Source organism: Grus americana, chromosome 18, assembly GCF_028858705.1.
Source record: "Grus americana isolate bGruAme1 chromosome 18, bGruAme1.mat, whole genome shotgun sequence".
NCBI lineage: Eukaryota > Metazoa > Chordata > Aves > Gruiformes > Gruidae > Grus > Grus americana.
Window position 1 is genome coordinate 10,160,938 of NC_072869.1, and position 19,110 is coordinate 10,180,047.

The window sequence follows — 19,110 nt, forward strand, 5'->3', positions numbered from 1 at the left end:
CATTCTTTTGGCTTTGTCTACCTATTACAGAGTCTTATGTCGTTTTATAATGGTTGTGGCATTTAAAGACTGCGACTCACAGGCAGGTTAGATTAATGAGAAAGTGGTAAGTACTGGCCTCAATATTGTGATGGAGATAGTTAAAGAAAGGAAAGAAGCTGAAATAGAGTATGCTCACTAATCCATGGCTTCAGCGGTGTGTAATGGGTTTCTTTCCCATTATTCACCTGTCCTGTAGTACTTGTATGGTTCAAATAGGTCTATAGAAATGATCTTTAACTAATAAGTTAATGACTCCAATTTTTCTTCTTTTAAAAGGAGCTTCTGTCTAAATTCTCGAATCACTTTCTTCATCCTGTGCAATGAGTAGGCCAGGAGTATTATGAAAGGTTCAATAAAATTTTTCAAGTCTTGCACCAAAGAAAATGTAAATGAGTTTTCACTGAGTTTTCGTTTCTTATTATTTGAAGCTTCTAGGAAATGAAAGGAGTTTGCCTAAGTAACTGTTCAGTAAATGTGAATTAACACTTAACAGTTCGTTCCTAAATTTAAGGAAAGCAAAACATAATTAATACTCCTATTCCCTAATGATTGTATAGGTGAATGAGGGTTTTTTCTGCTTTAACTGACAAATTCTTTGAGCTTTTGAGCAGTTTAATTCATGTCTTTGCACATGACATCTCTGAAAACAGTAAAACTGAAGTAATTTTTTTGTGGAATTAATAATTATAATTTAAAGAATTTTTATGTAAGTTTTTGTATCTCAAAACTTTCTGAAAAAATGTTAAAATTTACTTCTTGAAGGTCGTACATACTGATGTGAAACTTCCACTCCAAAGTTAGCTTGTACTGGCGGATGGTTTTAATGCTGATACTGTATATTAGTGTCTTTGTGGGTGGCTGTCTTGGCTCCCATAAATTCTTTAATGTCAGGGTGGAGCTTGGGTGTAATTTGTTTTTGTCGTAATGTGCACTTCTTGCACTTAATGGTATTTATAAGATGCCTACAGAAATGTTTTCATTCTAGATAAGACTTCTAATTCAACTGCAAGCAAAATTGATTCACTGCTGTTTAATACTTAGACTGAGACAGAGATGTCTACTACAATCCATATTTTAAAATATCAGTATGCATAAAATATTATAAAATGGGACAAGAAAAATAAACTAGGTTATAAAAACAAACCAGCAATTTGAGTATTGCTAGGCAAGCATTTAGTGAAACAAGCTAAACTTGTTCTGTGATGAGTAATTATTGCACATAATATTCTAAAGATTTCCATTTGAGAAATTGCTACCGGGAATTTTCGGTGTAACAACATCTTGTAGGAATGTTGAAAACCTGTGTGTTTTATTTGTGTTTCTAGTTTTTAAACTGCATTAACAAAAAGCATCAGGTCACATGTCTCAACTGTTTATTAGATATTTTGCTTTCACTTCTGGCAACAAAATAGCTGTCTTTTTGTGGACCAAATGGATTTTAATGCTTTGATCAAGCTGTTTCAGAAATTGTGTTGGCCTATGATAAACGGAAAAGCAAGTAAAGTATGAAATGCTGTGATTTTTTTTTTTAATTGTCATTTATAAATTTTAAGCTGGAAAATGGGTCATGAGTTTCCTGATTGTCTAATGCTTAGGATTTCATTGAATCCATAAGTACCTTGAGTCAAAAAAGAGAAAGCCGAAGTGCTGTAATGGAGACCTTCATTTAATTAACAGTCTTACTTTGTCTAGCAGCTCTTGCATTGTCTTTAACCTGATTTTGAATTATGGCCATGAATTATCCTTCAGACAGGACGCAGTCCAAGTTTTGAGTTATACTGCGGAGTCTCTCAATTTTTAGTATACTTGAAGCAATCAAATTTGTTTATGCTAACTATAGAAAATCCTGTCCTCTGCTGTATTAACATTTTTTTTAAAAATGCAAGTATCTTTCTGTCTTCCTGTCTAAGTCCTTTTCTGGGTTTACCATAGTACATTGAAAAAGGAGAATGCAAGTCCAGGCACATCAGTCCGTACTTCCTTCCCTGAGTCTGGATTCTGACACATTTGATGCACTAGTTTGTCTTGAGGAGCTGGTTGGTTTGAGCATTTGCATGTGCACTTCCAGTTGAGTATTGCGCAGTGAGCCTGATTCTCTGTATTAAATGGGCACTAGTTATAGCAAGTCATGTGCAAACCATGCCACTTAAACTGAGTGCTTGTCTGTTGTGCCTGTTTTGTGCTGTACAGGTTATAGAGTTCTAAAAATTGAGCTATATTTTATTTGCTTTAAACATTACTTTTATATATAAAAACCTAAGACAAAAACTTGTGGCATCTGTTGCCTTAAGCTGTCTTACTTGGGATAGGAAGTCAGTCGGCCAGTTTGAGCACAGTGTTAATGGTCAGCCTGATTTATGTTATGTTTCCACTGCACCAGTGTGGGTAGTATCTTTTTTTTGTAGCGATATATTTCTGTAGTGCATCTAAGACCTTGTACTAGTTCTTGGTATGAAAAGTCCTCAGGAACAAAGTATTTTTAATAGTAGTTCTGTCAAGATTCTTTAAAAATACATCCTCTGGTATAAGGTTCTTGACTGAATATTCAACTGAATAGATGTTCCGAATTTTTTTTACCTACTTTCTTGTAGCCAGTTCTGAGTCTGATAATGTACGTCTTAATCCACAGAGTTGGGTAACAAGGTAATTTAGGGACAGATATGGAAGTGCTGCAGATAGATACGCTGGGCTTCTTCCAGGTAGTTGCACTGCACTTCTGTATTTCAGCAAATGTTCTATTTATTGGGCCTTCAGGGTTCCCATCGGAGCTGGGTACGACAGGATGTGTGGTGTTTGTTAGTGACTCCCACACTGGGTGATTCAGTTGGTGCAATGTGCTGCATGCCGAGTTTTGCTCTGATCTCATTCTTGTGACATATGAAGAGACTGGCTGCGTGTATTACAGAGTCAGCTATGCAAGATGAGCAATTTTAGGTTTTCAGAATAGTAGCCAGTGACAGTTGTACTGTCATCTTTAGAGTTTTAGCTTTTCCAAAAGAGTAAGGTAGCCTGTAGGCGTTGACAGGTGCTAGGCAAAAGAGAAACTTGTCTAATTTAAAGACCTTTAAGGTTGCAACTAATCTTGATGGTTTCAGGGCAAGTGTGTTTCCTGGCAGTCATCTATGTAAAAGAGGTTTTTTAGGCATATTAACTTAATCAGCAAATAATTCCAGCCCTGCAACAAAGCTCATCTTAACAATTCTTGCAAGTTTAAATTAGTTTTTGCATTGAGTAGCACGAGGGTACCAGGAGATCATGCTATACTGCGTTCTGAAGAGTTATAAGGTGAAATTCTTTTGCTACTAACTGAAGTCACTGGGAAAACTCGTACTTCCATAGAGCCAGGATATCACCTGTAGACTTCTGGTGTTAGAATACAATACAAAATGTGTACAGTCAGTGTATGAATTTACAGGAACCTAAAAAGAGGTGTTTGTCAGCTTAGTGTAGTTTATTCTCTGCATCTTCAAGGGGTGACCAGAAGGCTTTATTAAATACACAGGCTTTTTCATCTGTGCTCAAAGGTACCTCTTTCCTCCTCTGTGTACCTTGCGATAAAGCCATTTTATACTTCCAAAGCCCAGTAAGTGTACAGCCTGGACCTTTTAAGATACCTGAATTCTATTTGGGACAGAGAGTTCCTATGGAAAATAATTAGTTACTATTCATATGGAGATGAACATACTTATTCAGCAGGTACTTCCTGGAAATTGAGTATTTGCAATTGGATTTCTTCACCTAGTCCAGTAGTTTTAACTTCAGATTCAGATGCTTATGAAAATGTAGATACTATTCAATTCTGAACAGCTTCAGTTACTGTTATTTTTATAATCTTAAAGATGAATTCTGAACTTCTCACAAAAAGCAAGTTTTCAATAATTAAAAAAAATAATCCACAGAAGTACCTCGACTTTATATATGCTCTGAAAACAGCACTGCCATTGGTCCTGATTTAGGCCCACGTAATTTTAAAATAGATACCGGCATTCTTGGGTCAGTAATCTTAATTCATTGGTTCTGCAAGGGATTATACATTTTGATTATATTTTCCACAAATAAATTGTGACTCATCCTAAGATGTTTCTAGGAGAGAAACATTGCTGTGGAACTGCACAGAGGAAGGAATGCTTAGGAGCTCAGGGAACCTGGGCACTGCATCAGTCAATTACAAATTGAATTAATAATTAAACCTTGAAACAGGTACATCTAATAATGTGATGCAACTTGTGGATATGTCTTTGGAAGAAAAAAGAGAGAATACTGACTGTACAGCAAAATTCAGAATCTCTGAATTAGGTAGATCCGTATCTTTTTAATTTAGTGAAATACTGTAGAGCGAGATAAAGTTAATAGAAAGATGTGCATCATGTTTGACAAACTAAACACTGACTGAGGAAAGATCTAGGATTATGATAGAATTCTCAGTTCTTAACATTGAAATATGTATGAGCTGAAAGGTGAAAAAAATTTAGAAATATTGATGGACACACTGTGATGTGTAGGCAAGAAATAACTCGAAAAGCTTTGCAGAGAAGAACACACGGTATCGCAGTGCCTTCAAAGATAGATTTGATTATAGTTTCTGCATTCTGTGCGAATCTTTACTATGCAAATCACTGTCACCATTCTTCATTCTTGCACAGGGACAGCAATCCTCAGTGAAGCTCTAAAGTCTGAAATTAAATTGAGCTGATGTAATGCCAAAGGAAGGGATAGCTGTCAAATTATTAACATAAGAGTAGCTTTAAGCGGCCTGACTTCCTTATTGGCAGTGTGAAGAAGTGGAGAAGAGCAGCCTTTATGACTCAGTTCTTGCTTTGTAGTTTGAACAGAAGTCCATATCTGAATCCTTGCATCAGCAGACTCTGTTGCACACCAAACAAATTTACAGGATCATTATTTTATACTCATTTGCAGTAAGACAACAGAAAAAGGCAAGGAATGGGTGAGGACAGAATGAAGGGAAAAGAAATGTTGAAGAGAAAGCAAGCCTTGCCACATCATTCTTCTATTGTTGCCACTGTCTCAACTCCTTGCATCACTTCTTTGTTTCCTAATTTAAATTTTTTAGAAGCTGGAGAGCAGACAACATGGCAGGGAGGTGGGGTAGATAATACAAAGACATTATCAGCATGGGGATGTGGAATCTGTGCTTGCTTCCTACGATGATAAACTGAACTGTGGATTATTACATTGAGCTTAATGTATTGATTGTCGAAATGAAGTGTTTCCCAATTAAACTTGGGAATTAAAGGAAGTGCTGATCTATGGCAAATGAGAATATTGTGGAGTTGGCGTCACTGCATTACCTGAAAAACCAATTAAAACATTGAGCCGTCAAAAACCCAGTGCATGTTACAGGAGGCACCTACTTGCATGGAATGGAAAAACTTGTTTAAAATGTTTAGGCTTTTGAAGCTCATATAAAAGGATAAATTGGAGAACAGAGTTCTAAGAGTTGTTAGAGTTGCTAAGTTTGCCTTCTGAGCATAGCTACTAATTTTATTGTGGGGAGGGAGGAGGAGAGGAGGGAAGAAAAGGTTTAAAAAAAAAAAACAAACCCCAAGCAAATAAACAAAAAAGCCTTTGTTGTTCCTCCCCCTTCTGGGAGTTTCTGCCAGAGCATGGCCGTATGAACAGGTGATTAAGGGTTTGGCACACCTGAGGGAGGAAATATTCCAGCAGAAGTGAAGAGAGACAAGAATAAGGAGTTGAGGGAGGAAATATCCAAAGGAAGGGCAGGGGTCAAAGGTTCACAAAATGGAAAAATGAAGCCACAGAGGTTGACACTGAGCAGAACACCCCAAGCAGTGCTCACAGCACCCCAGGGACATCCATGTAACCAGCAGATGTTGCTCAGCAGGGTGAGGAGACGTCTCTGCCCAGAGACATGAGAGGCCGAAGAACGGAAACAGGCCCTGCCACTTCCAGGACGCTTCTCCCTCTCCCCACTTTCTGCCCAGTTCAGACTTTCTCCTTTAGTGCTGTCAGTGGCCAGGGTAATGTTAAGACAGAATAACTGGGCTGGATAAGCCTGAGGTCTGTAACACACGTGCTTACTTCAGGAGGGTCTGAAGCATCTTGAGCCATTTGTTTCTTTCCCTTTTCTGATGTGTTGGAAGTTTTTACCCCATCGCTTGTGGTGACGAATGCAAAATCACCTGGCTTTAGCTGGGAAGGAGAGGGTGAAGGGAGAAGGGTGAGAAACTTCGCCAGGGAAGTAAACCAGTTAACATTTGTGAAATGGGAACTAGTAAGTGAAGTTTCTATTCAGTGTTCCAGAAATGAAGATTTTGTTAAAAAATTACATTTTTAGGTGTGGAAATCAGAAGCTTGTAGAGGCTGTATGACTGCAAAGTCCTGTGGCGAGTCCCCCAGGTTTGGAATGCTTCTGAAGCAGGTGGAAAGAAAAGCAGAATGAACTTGACAGTCTTTTATTATTCACATTAAATATTAGAAAGACCAGGACCACATTTTCGCAAGAAGAAAGTTAAATATTTGGGAGGGTTTTGTAGAAATGCTGAAGTCAAGACAACAATTGATTTAAAAAGAAGTATTTTAGAGTCGGTCAAATATAAAACTGCATGTATTTTGTGATCTGCTTTCACTCTGAAATGGTTTTTAGGGGTTATTTTTCTCACTAGGCAGTGCACTCAGATTGCTTGTGGTGGGTTATTCTCTGAAGGCTCTTGTTTCTGCTTTGCAGGGGTTTAGGCGGAGAACTGATGAGACCAGCTGGTAAGTATCACAGCTGTGGTGTAAAAGCAGAAAATGTGCTGTAATTAATTCTTCTGTTTACTTTCTTCCGATTTGCTTTGCATATTTTGTGTTGAATGCATACATAAAGTATGCACAATAATTAAAAAAATACAAAGTTTGGAGGCCAATCAGAAGACAGGTACACCAGGACATTAGTTGCCAGCACAACTGTGAATAACCCTGTTTGTGTAACAGTTGGAGGTAGTTCTTTGGTTTATGTCACACATTCTCTCCTTCCGTTGTTGCACACAGTGAACTTTCTTGAGGGTTGAGCTGGCTGCCTTCATTGATTTGCTCAGATTCCTCTCCAGAAGAGATGTGATCTGTCCATTAAGACAGATGTCATCACGTAACTAATGATTTTATCATAATACGTTTGTGTGCAAAGGTGAAGAATAAAGACCGTATAAACAACAGTTTGTGGAAGGGGTGGTATCACAGAAAAGGTCATAGAATCATCGAATGGTTTGGGTTGGAAGGGGCCTTAAAGATCATCTAGTTCCACCCTCCCTGCTATGGGCAGGGACACCCTCCACTAGACCACGTTGCCCAAAGCCTCATCCAACCTGGTCTTAAACACTTCCAGGGATGGGGCATCCACAACCTCTCTGGGCAACCTGTGCCAGGGCCTCACCACTCTAACAGTAAAGAATTTCTTTCTAACATCTGATCTAAATCGACCCTCCTTCAGCTTAAACCCATTACCCCTTGTCCTGTCACTGCACTCCCTCATGAACAGTCCCTCACCAGCTTTCCTGTAGGCCCCTGCAGGTACTGGAGGGCCGCAATTAGATCTCCCCAGAGCCTTCTCTTCTCCAGGCTAAACAATCCCAACTCTCTCAGCCTGTCCTCATAGGAAAGGTGCTCCAGCATGGGTTGTTCACATGGATTTTGAAGATTGTTATATACAGGACCACTGTAAAAAGGAAGGGCATTGCAGGAAAAAGTATTCATCCAGGTAGCCTGGGTGGATAAGGAAATGATGCCAACTTGAGTTTCCTGCTCATGGGTTGAATGAAGGAAGTGCTACACAGTAGATTCTGGCTTTGAAGATGTGAAGCCATCCAAACATAGTGGGTAAAGGAGTTTCAGTAGCAAGGTGGAAGGGTGATCAAATAGAAGAGGTGAGGAGGGCAAGGGGATTTCTGCAGTCTTTGAATGAGTTTACAGTCTTGTGACATGATAATGCAGGCTGAAAGAATAGGTCTGGGGTTTTAAATATGTTTTAGCTTTTAAGCAGCTGAGTATTTCATAGTATCGGAGAAATACAAATGACAGTATTTTGGCATGATACAACTGTGTAGGTGGAATAAGAGAAGAATTGAAAATATTCCACAAATTGCCTGCATGTCTAATGAAGATGATGGTCTCAACCACAATAGAGCATAAAAGAAGCATAGAGAACTAAGGAGGAACCCTAAGAGACTTGGGTTTAGTCACAGTGTACTTAACCTTGTCTGTGAATAAATATTAGAACAAAGAAGCTGACATACAACATTGAATGGAGTTTGAACACAGGGAGCCTGATTGTGTGGCATTACCATAGGGAGGACTGAATTCAAGAGTAGATTTGGAGCCCAGTAAGTTGATTATAAATGAAGATGATGATGAACTGTGTACAGAGCCTGGAGTGAGATTCAAAGATTAAGTTGTGGGAGGAGAGGAAAACAAAAAGGTGGTATTACATAGTAGCTTGTTCTGTCCTCTCCCTCTCCACCACCTCTAAAGCAGTCAGATAGTGAGTATGGCTGTATACTGACCTGTTCTATTTGAACTGATCACCAGGAGCTGGAAGATACTGTATTTCCAAGGTGCTGAGTTTTCATTTGAACAATGCAGTCAATCTGTTGAATACTAAAAGTTTGCTGTGTTTACTGTGGTAATCTATTCCCCAAAACAGCCTTGAAACACTAAAAAAAAAATACTATTCTGAAAGTGGTTTTGTAAGTTGAGAACTCATTTAAGTTTATAGATTTAAAATAATGACTTAATTATTAAAATGACATTTTCTCATATTCTGAGTATCAAAGGAAATAAAGCTGCATCCAGTTTTATAGCTCCTGGCTCTGTACACTGAACAGATGCCACTTCTTGAAGGTCCAAAAAATGCTAATAAGTAGAAAAACCTTTCTCATATATATATATATATTTGAATAGCTTTTTAGTGGCTGTAGTATTATCCTTGTCCAAGTTGGTTGACTGTCAACGATATTACATAGTCATTTACAGACTGGTATAGAAACAGAAAGGTGTCCAATGAGTATATATGCACCTGAAATGGCAGAGGGGCAAAACCATACCACCAAACAACAGATCTGGGACTATGTCATGTCGGAGAACAGTTACTGCATAGTAGCTTTTTTTTGTATGTAAGAATCACAAGTGTAATTTCCTTTCAGTTTCTAATTTCATATATTTTTGATTTCTAATTGCAAATTGTCTTCAATTTAAAATGAATGCTAATGTAACTTGATGGGGTTGTATCTTCAAAATTACTGCAAAATCTCATTTTTTTTGTATTTACCCAGTTATCACATTTATTTTCTTACAGTCTGCACTTTAATCGAAAAATTGTCACTATCAAAAATGCCATTCAGAGGAGATCCAATAATCGGTATGTCATAATTTAAATAACCTTTCATTATCTTAGTAGTTACTCATTAAGCTAATGTATTAACAACTGATGTTTCTCAAAGAAGCAAGATTAGCACGATTGGGTGGCCTAACAAATAAAAAAAAAAAATGAAAAAGATACACAAACATTGCAACAGATAGTGACGTTATTTGATTATATGTTCGTAGCTGTTTACAAATTCTTTTTCTTCCTGTCAAGTTTTCAGCATTACCAGATGCAGTGTTTGTGCTATGTACATAGTAAAACTGACCAGAATAGCTATACTAATTGAGAATCACAACCTTGTTTATTTTGGAAACCCAAGGAAATATGTCAATATGTATAATTGCTGGGTTTAGTAAAAACTAAAACAGAGAATGCTGAAGTTCAGAAAGTAAGAAAAATTAATACCATTTATGTTCCTTACTATTTCAGGTGGCTGGCAGTGGTTAATAAATGACAGTCTAAGAAGTCTCTCTCTTGTTTCAAGCGCTGCACAACAGCATATAAAGGTACAATAGTTCTTCGTGTAGTCACATTAAATACAGAATTAGAAATACTTTTGCTTTCCATTGGCAAATTATTTTCTATGGAATATAATTGATTCTTGAATGTTTCTTAGATTGGCAAGAGGGGTTGGGGGTTTGTTTTGTTTTGGTTTGTTTTAGTTTAAATTCCTCAAAATTCAAAGGGACCTTTTTGATGAATCCTTGAACAACTGTCACAATGGTTGGACAGTGGACTGGCAGCGAGTAGTTGCTGATGGTTGCTTGAAGCTACTTGCTGTCGGCTGTATGGTTACACTGATAGGATATTTTGCTTCTGTTTTGGTGTACCTGTAATACGTGTAAGGTATGTTGATTTTGGTGTTCCATAGAACTTTTGTGAGAATTAAAAAGAATCTCTGGATGATGTCCTCAGTCCTGATGTCCTGAGGGCGTTTGTTAACAGTGAGAACATCAGTGTGGTCAACCAGAGATATTCAGGACAACACGCTTAAATTTTCCATTAAACTCTGTTGCAAATCCTTCCACTGTGCTCTCGAGCTATTCTAATTCTGAATATTAAATCCATTGATGGATGCGTTTCATGCTGTTTTATGTATGTGATCTCAATACCTCCAGCTATTTGCCTTCATTTTCCTGAGTAGTACCATGACAGTTTGCTCTTGTGCTCTTAAAGGCTCTACCAAATTATAAAGACAATTTTTGTCTGCCTTGTTAGAGCTTATAGCCATCACAGAGACAATTTGAAAATAACATATTATGTTAATTTTGTTAGTTTTTAAAAATAAGATAAAAAATGATTGCAGGTATCTGGTAGCTCATCTTTTAAAGTCTTCCTTGGAAGACTAGAATGTATCCAAATCACTGAAGAAAATTAAAAGATGAAATTTGAATTCTTGGAATATTCTTTTGGCATTAGCAATTTATTCAAAGAGTTTGTCTGTCTTATAACTGGAACTTTAAAACCAAGCTCAGAAGAATTAATTGTAGACTTTAGGGAATGTTGAATTGTTTGGTTAATATTAATTAATGTTGAGCAAAGTGTGTTTAGTAAATGTCAATTCTCACTTGATTTCTGTATATATTTTAGAGAGAAATAATTTTAAGGGCAATGCTTAAGACATTGAAAAGTAATCTTTTTTTTCTGACATACACATTCCAATGTAACTTCATGCATATAAGGTGAAAACCATTCTCTTTAGAAAGTGAAGGGTCTGAGCAACCTGCTCCTATCGAAGATGTCCCCCCTCATTGCAGAAGGGCTGGATGAGATGACCTTTAACGTCTCTACCAACTCAAACTGTTCTATGATTCTGTGATCTCCAGCAATTAGATAATTCTGTATATTTTGCTACTATAATGTCTGCGGTAGTTAGAATATTATTTAGATGAATACTGGTTTTCTTTCAAGTCCTTGATTTTGCATGGAGAACAAGCCTGAGGTATCTTTGAGGGTAGAATGAATAGGCTGTACAGGATTCCTGTGTTATCATTTAAGACTTCTTGTACCAGGAGAACATGAGTATTAATAAGTATTGTTGCTATTAATATGGAGTGAACAGTGCATAGTTTTTGTACGTTCTCAAATTTATTATAATTTTGGTCAGCATTGTATTATTAGCTAAAAAGTATAATTCCACCATGAATTTTATGAGAAAACTTGTTATATACTTATTGAAATAGCAACTGTATTAGTTTTGTATTCTATATTGGTGACTGAAACCACTCTAAAGATTAGGAGGTTCAGGCATAATACGCAACCTTTGATCCTTTCCTAAACCAATTAAGATTGAGACACATTGGGATACTGGATATTGTGGGGGTTTTGTTAATAACCTTCAGTGCATGTTTTTTTCCCTGTGTTTCCTTTCTGTAGCTTTCTGGGGAAATATGGTTTGTTTCTTATCAATTTGGCATCAATATATTGAGATGAAATAATGACTTCCGTATTTTGTAATATTGTGTCATCCTGGGGGTCTTTCAACTGAACTGAAAATGCAGTTGATACATTAGTAGCAATGTCTTAAATACTAACTTAGCTTACTGGTACTTTTGAAGGAATAAGAGTAGAATCTGTTTTTTTCTTACATAGGTTTCCTGTCAACTGTACTTGAACCAGTATTGGGAAGAAATAATGAGAAAGTCAATGTCAGTAGCTGAAGGGAATGATTTTTTTAAAAAATCCACTCTTTTTCCTTAACCATTTAATTCTAAGCAAAGTGATCATAAAGTGTGACCTTAGTAAATATATCAAGTTCACAGTTTTGTCTTTGTTACAGGAGTCTGCAGTCTCTGCACTGGCTGCGCTGTGTAATGAATATTACATCAATGAAAAGGGAGAAGCTGATCCAGCTCTACAGGGTAATGACTCATGTTTACATTAGAGGCAGAAAATACTGGGCTGGACCTAACTTGCACTTTGGAGGTATTGCATAGAATGGGGAGGAGCATCAGTAATTTTAAAGGACTTCAGAATGTTTTAGGAAAGAATGATAAAACCAACTGAAAATCTAGGAAGTGTCTCAGGGGTTTTGCTTGTTTTAGACTGGAGGTGAATACAAGGCACCATAATAAGGAATATTAAGAAGAACAGATTGCTTTTCTATTCCATACTGTAAAACAAAGAAGCAAAGAATATGTGTTTGCGGCAAATCCTAAATTTTAATGAAGTGAGATGTTTTCACATCGTATTTTGATAAACTGCATGCCAGAGATTGTGGCTGACTTGAAGAAGAAGAATTGATTAGGAATAAGTAGAGAAGGACAGCAAGGACACCCAGAGTTCTTGTAAATGTGCATATGAAACCTCATCTGTTTGGGTTTGGATCTGTAGTACAGGAGTAGCCTTAAACTTTTGTTAGGGGCATATGAATCAGCATCTTCTTTTCTACTGATTTTCTTGGACCTTTCTTTCAAGTATAAAATTGTATCATGTCCATCAGAGACAGATTGCTGGATTCTATAGGTAGATATTTTAAGAATAACAACATTTATGTTCTTGTGTTTCTAAATATGACAACAAAATTACATATACTTAACAGAATACCTTATTATTTAAGTCTATTACAGTAGTTCCCAGAATGAATCTGATACCTATCACATATATAGTAACATGCAGTCCATGTCCCAAAGAAGTTATAGCTGATATGTAAAAGCAGCCTATCTTGATTTTAAAATCTTTTCTGTATGCCTAAATCTCTATATTTTTGTAAAAAATGTAAGTCTAAAAAAAGCCCTTCACGCAATGTGGCACTGCATGTCTGAGTTTTTGTGGGCAGCATGGGAACATGTGATATGGTACTGAGGCAGATTTAAAAAAAAAAAACCAAACCACCTCAGGAAAGGGAAATGTTTTTACAAAAACAGAACACTTTGAGCAGGAGGAGGCAATGCTGAATCAAAGAAGGCTAAAAATGAGTTGAAGGATTAATGGGTTACGTTTTATGTAAGGACAAAGTTTCAAGCTTCTGTAGAAGTGGACAGGAAAACTCAACCAGATGTCAGAATCAAGAGGGAGAGGGGATGTACTGGAAAAACATGCAATAGATGGCTGCGTCTGTCGTGGTGCTGTACTCTTTTAGATGCCTGTGAAGCTTCCCCCTGCTCCCTGGATTCTAGGTTAACTTTTCATCTGGCTTGTGCTTGAAGGAATCATAGCGATGTTGCCAAGATGGTATCTAGGGACATAATTAGAGTCAGATCTGTAGATATAGGCAAAATTTTTCATCAGATTTTCTGGTATGATTTAGAGAATAGAATTGAGACTTGGAAATTTTTCTGTTCTAAAGATTCTCTAGTCAGCTCTGCCTTGATTATGCTTTTATTTGGCCTTGTACTTCCTTAAAGACTCTTCTACACATGGTAACAAAAGTGCCTAATATACACGAGCATCTTTTAAAAGGAAATAAAAGTCCTGTATATTTTCATCTGTGTGCCAGTAAAAACTTTCATGACCATTAAAATCTGTATGTTTATGGGATTGAAATCCACTACTCAAAATCCTTCCCATAATGTCTGATGTATGCACATATGTGTGGAAGCTGCAGTGCAGAGCACGTTCAATGACAATGCTGGTGCCTTAGATAAGTCAGTTAAAGGTTTAAACATAATTAAGGGAATTAGAAAAAAAAAAGTTTTTGATAAAATTTAACCAGTGTTCCACCGTGGCTTGACAGATTAAAATGAAAACACAAACTAAAGATAATTTAGTGATTCACATTCTGAATCTGTCCCTAACAGGCTGCAATTCTATTGAATCACTTCTTTTGCCTCTCTTTGTTTTCACCTTTTCTTTGTTTTGCTTTTTCTGCCGTACTGTGTTCTGGTTTGGTTTTGATGACTTTCTCTTTTAATATTCTTTTAGGATGGATTGTGTTGAATTAATATTGTAGACACTTCATAGGCCATGGTGTTTTATGAAGCTGAAGACTCTTAGAAGAATATTAACATTTGCATTACTCTCGCTAGCATAATTACTAAGCACTTATAAGTAAAGAGCTGCTCGTTTGCTATTGTCATGTCTTAATCATGTCTTAATTTTCTGTCATTTGGCTAAAATGTCAGTCTTAAATTTACATCCATCAAAGGGAAGACTGTCGTAGTCTTACTGTCTAAGATCATCTTGCTGTCTAAGCAAGCATTGCATCTTCCTATAGCCTCGAGACTATCTTACACTCCAGTGGTTTGGAAATTTTTAAATAATAGATGTGCTTATATGAAGGTATTGCTAACCTCTGGACAGGGAACTAGCTCCCTGATGTGAGGAACTAGTTGAGGCCTGCTGATTGCACAGGCATTAAAAAAAAAAAAAAAAAAAAGTCCTGAGTTATGAATAATGCGTAGTTTCTTATGGTAACTATTCTTTCTTCCTCTAGCAAATATTGCTCAATCATTTAAATCTTAGATGACAGTAAGCAATGACACAATTATATAATCTTCCTAGGATCTCTGATTCTTTTTCTTTCTTTTGAGAATTAAAAAGTGCATATTCATAGTAAGACCACCTTTCTCCTTTTTGAACCACAGTTGTGTTTACTGCAACTATCTTGGTTGTTCTTAGAAGTTTTTCTGGAGTACCTTGTTTTTCTCTGCATTTTGCAGAAGAGTTTAATATAGTAGCTGAAAAATCTGGTGAAGGAAGTATTGTCTGTTAAGTCTATAACAAAGACTACAGTAGAAATAGGTAGAAGGATTCCTGAAGTTTTTCTTTTTTCTTTTTTTTTCATTCATCCTCATTTTCTTCTTTATATCACTTTACTTCATTGTTGAGGCTCCTTTTTTCATGCCCCGTTCAATTTATTCTTGTTCCTTTTCTCTGTGCTCCTGTTTGTAAAGCCAGTGTCCATGTTTCGTCATATAACAAAGCACAGAACCTGAGCACAGCATCCCTACTTCAAAGTGGTCCCTTCTTTTTGAGCTTTCTCCTGCAAAAAGCCCCACCTTATTTTTGTCTCTCTATAAAAAGTGACATATGTGAACCTGTTGCTTAGGTATGATCCATGTGGGTGTTTAAATCCTGAGTCCAGTTAAGACTTTTTTGGGGGAAACTGTTGAGTAACTGACTTTCACGAATCCAGAGCGATCTCTTTCCTAACACAGAGCACTTGTCTAATTATGGAAAATGATGACCTCTAAATATAAGAGAACTTGTTCCCCTGTGTCTATATTTAAATTCATGCTTAACTTATTCTTTAGATCTATTAAAAAATTATAACTTTTTAAAATCGAGACCTTTGTCTTTTCTGTCTCTGAATGACTAGGATTAGTCTGTCTAAAAATCTGATTTCATATGTAGAAAATAAGAATTCGTTCATTTAACAGGGAACATCTTAAAATTGTCATTATTTTTTCTGTAGGAAATTAAAGGTATTCTGTATTTTAGTTTAATGAATTATAAAATTTTCTAGCTGCTCTGTTTGGGGGATCTTTTCCTGTTTTATTTTTTTGTTAACCAAATATGTAATGATAATGATGTGGTACTTGCTTTTCACTCTGCAATTGTATTTTTTTTTCTAGATGAGCTGGTGACACAGTATGTTTCGGAACTACAAAACACAGAGAAAATGATTCGTTGTGGCTTTTCACGGGCTCTTGGGGCCCTTCCAAGATTTCTGCTAAAGGGCAGGCTCCAACAGGTGAGAAAATATGATCATTGTAATGAGAAAGAAGGCACACAGTATTTTGAATGAATTGCAGTCAAACAAATAATAATGATTGTAATTAAAGGTCTTTGTGAAAGGGATTTCGGTTGTAAAGTACAGTAATTCCAGAAAATCATCATGAGTTTAGCTTGCCATAGATTCTGATAATTTAAGTTTAGTCTTGCTTTAGTAGTGTTAATGGCAAAGCCAGCGATTGAATTATCCCTTTGCTATGGAACATTTGTCCAGAGGGAGAAGTGAGGCATGCTGACAGGTCATGATGAGAAACCAAACACTGTTGACTGCTCGGTTCTCTCCTACATGACTGAGCTCATTTTAATACAATATCAAAATTTAACATTTATCATATTTAAATCCAATGCATTATTTATCTCAAATTTTTTTTTCCCAGGTTTTGGAAGGTTTGAAAAAAGTTACCTTAATTTCTCCTGCAGATGTGAGCTTTGCAGAATCCAGAAGAGATGCCCTAATAGCAATTGCAAAGTATGCTAATCATCTTTATTTTTGTCTAATGTTAATTCTTTCTTGAGAAGTTTTCTCCTGCTTTCTGTTACAGTGTGGTTCTTGAAATCAGTTACACTGACGTCCGCATTTTTAGTATGGGACTGTGTGCATCTCCATTATTCAACATAGCTTTGATTCAGAGGCTTATCACACATCTGAGGATGGAGTACAGCTCTGATGGTGTTGTGAATTTTTAAATCAATTAACTGAATAGATAGAGTATATTTTAAAGTTCACCTTTCTCATGGCTTCATTTTAGTGAGCTTTAACAAGGAGGAAGAATATATGGGGTTTCCACTTTCTTAATAAGACTGAATTGGTTTAAAGAAATCGTACTTTTCTCTAAAGGAATATTTTCTGTGTTGACGTGCCACGGTGTAGTTAGTGTTAACAGTATCATAGTATAGATGCTCTTAAACTGGAAAAAAAAAAAAGTCAAATCTCTTTCTCATGTTAACCATGCCTTCAATGTAAAGAAGTTTGTTGATACCAAATCCAATGCGCGTTATGTTAGTCCTCTGCTTTTCTTGCTTACTTCATTATAAGGAGAGTTCAGAAACTGATAGGTACTTTAAGCGTATTCCTTTTTGTAATATTACAGACATAAAACCAGTCTGCTTATCTGTTGAGTTTTTTGCCTTGCCAGAGTTCCTTTAAACCTGAAGACTGATCAGAAATCCTCAGGTCAAATATAATACAGAAGGCTCAGAAATATTCAACTGTTTGTAGCAGGTGTTACAGGTGTTTAGAATACTGTATGTCTGGGGAATTTAATTACGCAACCAAACAAAGCTATGATCTTAATGTTTTTCTTTGCTAGTGTGGTATTCCCCTCTCTCTGTTTTCCCTTTTTAAAGGGTTTGCCAGACCGTAGGTGTAAAGGGAGAAGGATCCCAGAAAGAATATGTCTGCAGAGATAACGTTGCTCAGATTTATGCTACGCTGCTAAATGGTGTGACCGACTACACCACAGACAGCCGAGGAGACGTTGGAGGATGGTAAGAGGCCTTACAAATGGAGACTTAAACTTAGTTGTTGTGTTTGCTGTCTAATTAAAAACGGATGTCTTTTCAAAACCTGTTAGAAATAGTTCCAGGCTTTTGGAGATTTTAGTATAGGTAGTAATCCACTGGAGGAAGAGGAGTAGAAAGTCAAAGGAAATGCTGACAAGCATTTTAAACTGAAGTTCAGCCTTACTCTGGTTTTGTGGATGACATTCTTTTATTTTAGTGAATATCAGGAATGTATTTACTTGTAAAAAGTATGGCGATTTAAGCCATTACTTCTGTTTCTTTAAAATAATAAATTTACTCCTACTCAGTGAACTCTCCTATTGTAGTTCGCTTTGTGGGGATTTTTTGCCAGGAGAGGGAGCAGTTGCACAACGTGTTGGTGACAAATTGTCAAGGCCAGTAACTCCAACTGAGATAGATAAAAACTTTATAAATTGTGCTGTGGTGTTATAGACTCTTTTGTAAGTTTAGGTTTTCAATGATTTCAGCTATTAGATTGCAAGAAAAATTAGGAATATATGTATTATTGTGAAGTCTATAGAATAGGTACAAGATTAAGTCTGTAGCAGCCATATTTTTGCCATGTTCTTCAGTCTTCACAGTTCCCCTAACGTATAAAGAAGATTCAGTATCTAAGATTGCATTCATCTGAATGTTCTGTATTCCTGCAGTAACACAGATCTGAAATGGCAATTTCTAAATTGATGAACCAAAGCACTGTAAAGGTTTATGTCCTTCGGGTTTGTGTTTAATTTCTAAAGGAGCTGTAATTGGGGATGTAACTTCACTTACTGATTGGAAGTTCCTGCAAGCTTTGAATGTGGTAGGCAGAGCAGCAATGAAGATTTCATATTATTCGCTTCATTCTGTAGAATTCCGCAAGGTAGTTACAGGGTGAGAAAACCATGTGAAATAGGGATCTTAGAGATCAAATGAGTACTAAGGAAACATACAGGCTGTCTTGTCAGGGTACGTTTCTGAGTATATTTATGAGCACAAATATGCCCAGCGTGAAATAGTACTTGTTAAGTATGAAGTTATCAGAATTAAATACAGGAATAAATCCAGTGTCTGCAGACTTAAAATGTATGACAATTTTGCTGCTACGTAGAAGGCTCAGAGCATTAACACTTAATCCTTGTACAGAGAAGCCATAAACTAAGTAAATGAATGTGATAAATTAATTTTAGTTGTCTGTTAGTTGTTGGAAATTGATTTTGAGTAAAATGTTGGTTTTGATAAAGACTTCTTCATTTTATTGTCTTAATCCCTAATTTGAATTTGAAAATAGGCAGATATATGTTGCTTTTAGATACGGTTCTATACATACAGTATCAGCCCTGCCTAACAGTTTGGGTAGTACTGTTGGTATTGTTGTATGGTATGATAATGGTGTGATAATATGTATTTGATGTATGTCAGTCTGTTTCTCTGATGTTCCATTTTCTTTTTCTGAGTAAACACTGAATCTCCCAAAGACAAGCTTTGCCTGTGAGTGGTGGCTTCTAACA

The 19,110-nt window shown here is 36.5% G+C and overlaps 1 protein-coding gene across 1 annotated transcript in view; it reads left to right on the forward strand.

Annotated features, from left to right (window-relative positions):
• The window catches only part of TBCD (tubulin folding cofactor D), a 131,241-nt gene that overhangs the window by 83,716 nt on the left and 28,415 nt on the right, over positions 1 to 19,110 (forward strand). Inside the window, exons 24-30 of the mRNA XM_054846521.1 lie at positions 6,749 to 6,780; positions 9,353 to 9,415; positions 9,851 to 9,927; positions 12,201 to 12,282; positions 15,937 to 16,055; positions 16,474 to 16,565; positions 17,444 to 17,584. Of these exons, the coding sequence (XP_054702496.1) occupies positions 6,749 to 6,780; positions 9,353 to 9,415; positions 9,851 to 9,927; positions 12,201 to 12,282; positions 15,937 to 16,055; positions 16,474 to 16,565; positions 17,444 to 17,584 (606 nt within the window). The remainder of the gene's footprint in view (positions 1 to 6,748; positions 6,781 to 9,352; positions 9,416 to 9,850; positions 9,928 to 12,200; positions 12,283 to 15,936; positions 16,056 to 16,473; positions 16,566 to 17,443; positions 17,585 to 19,110) is intronic.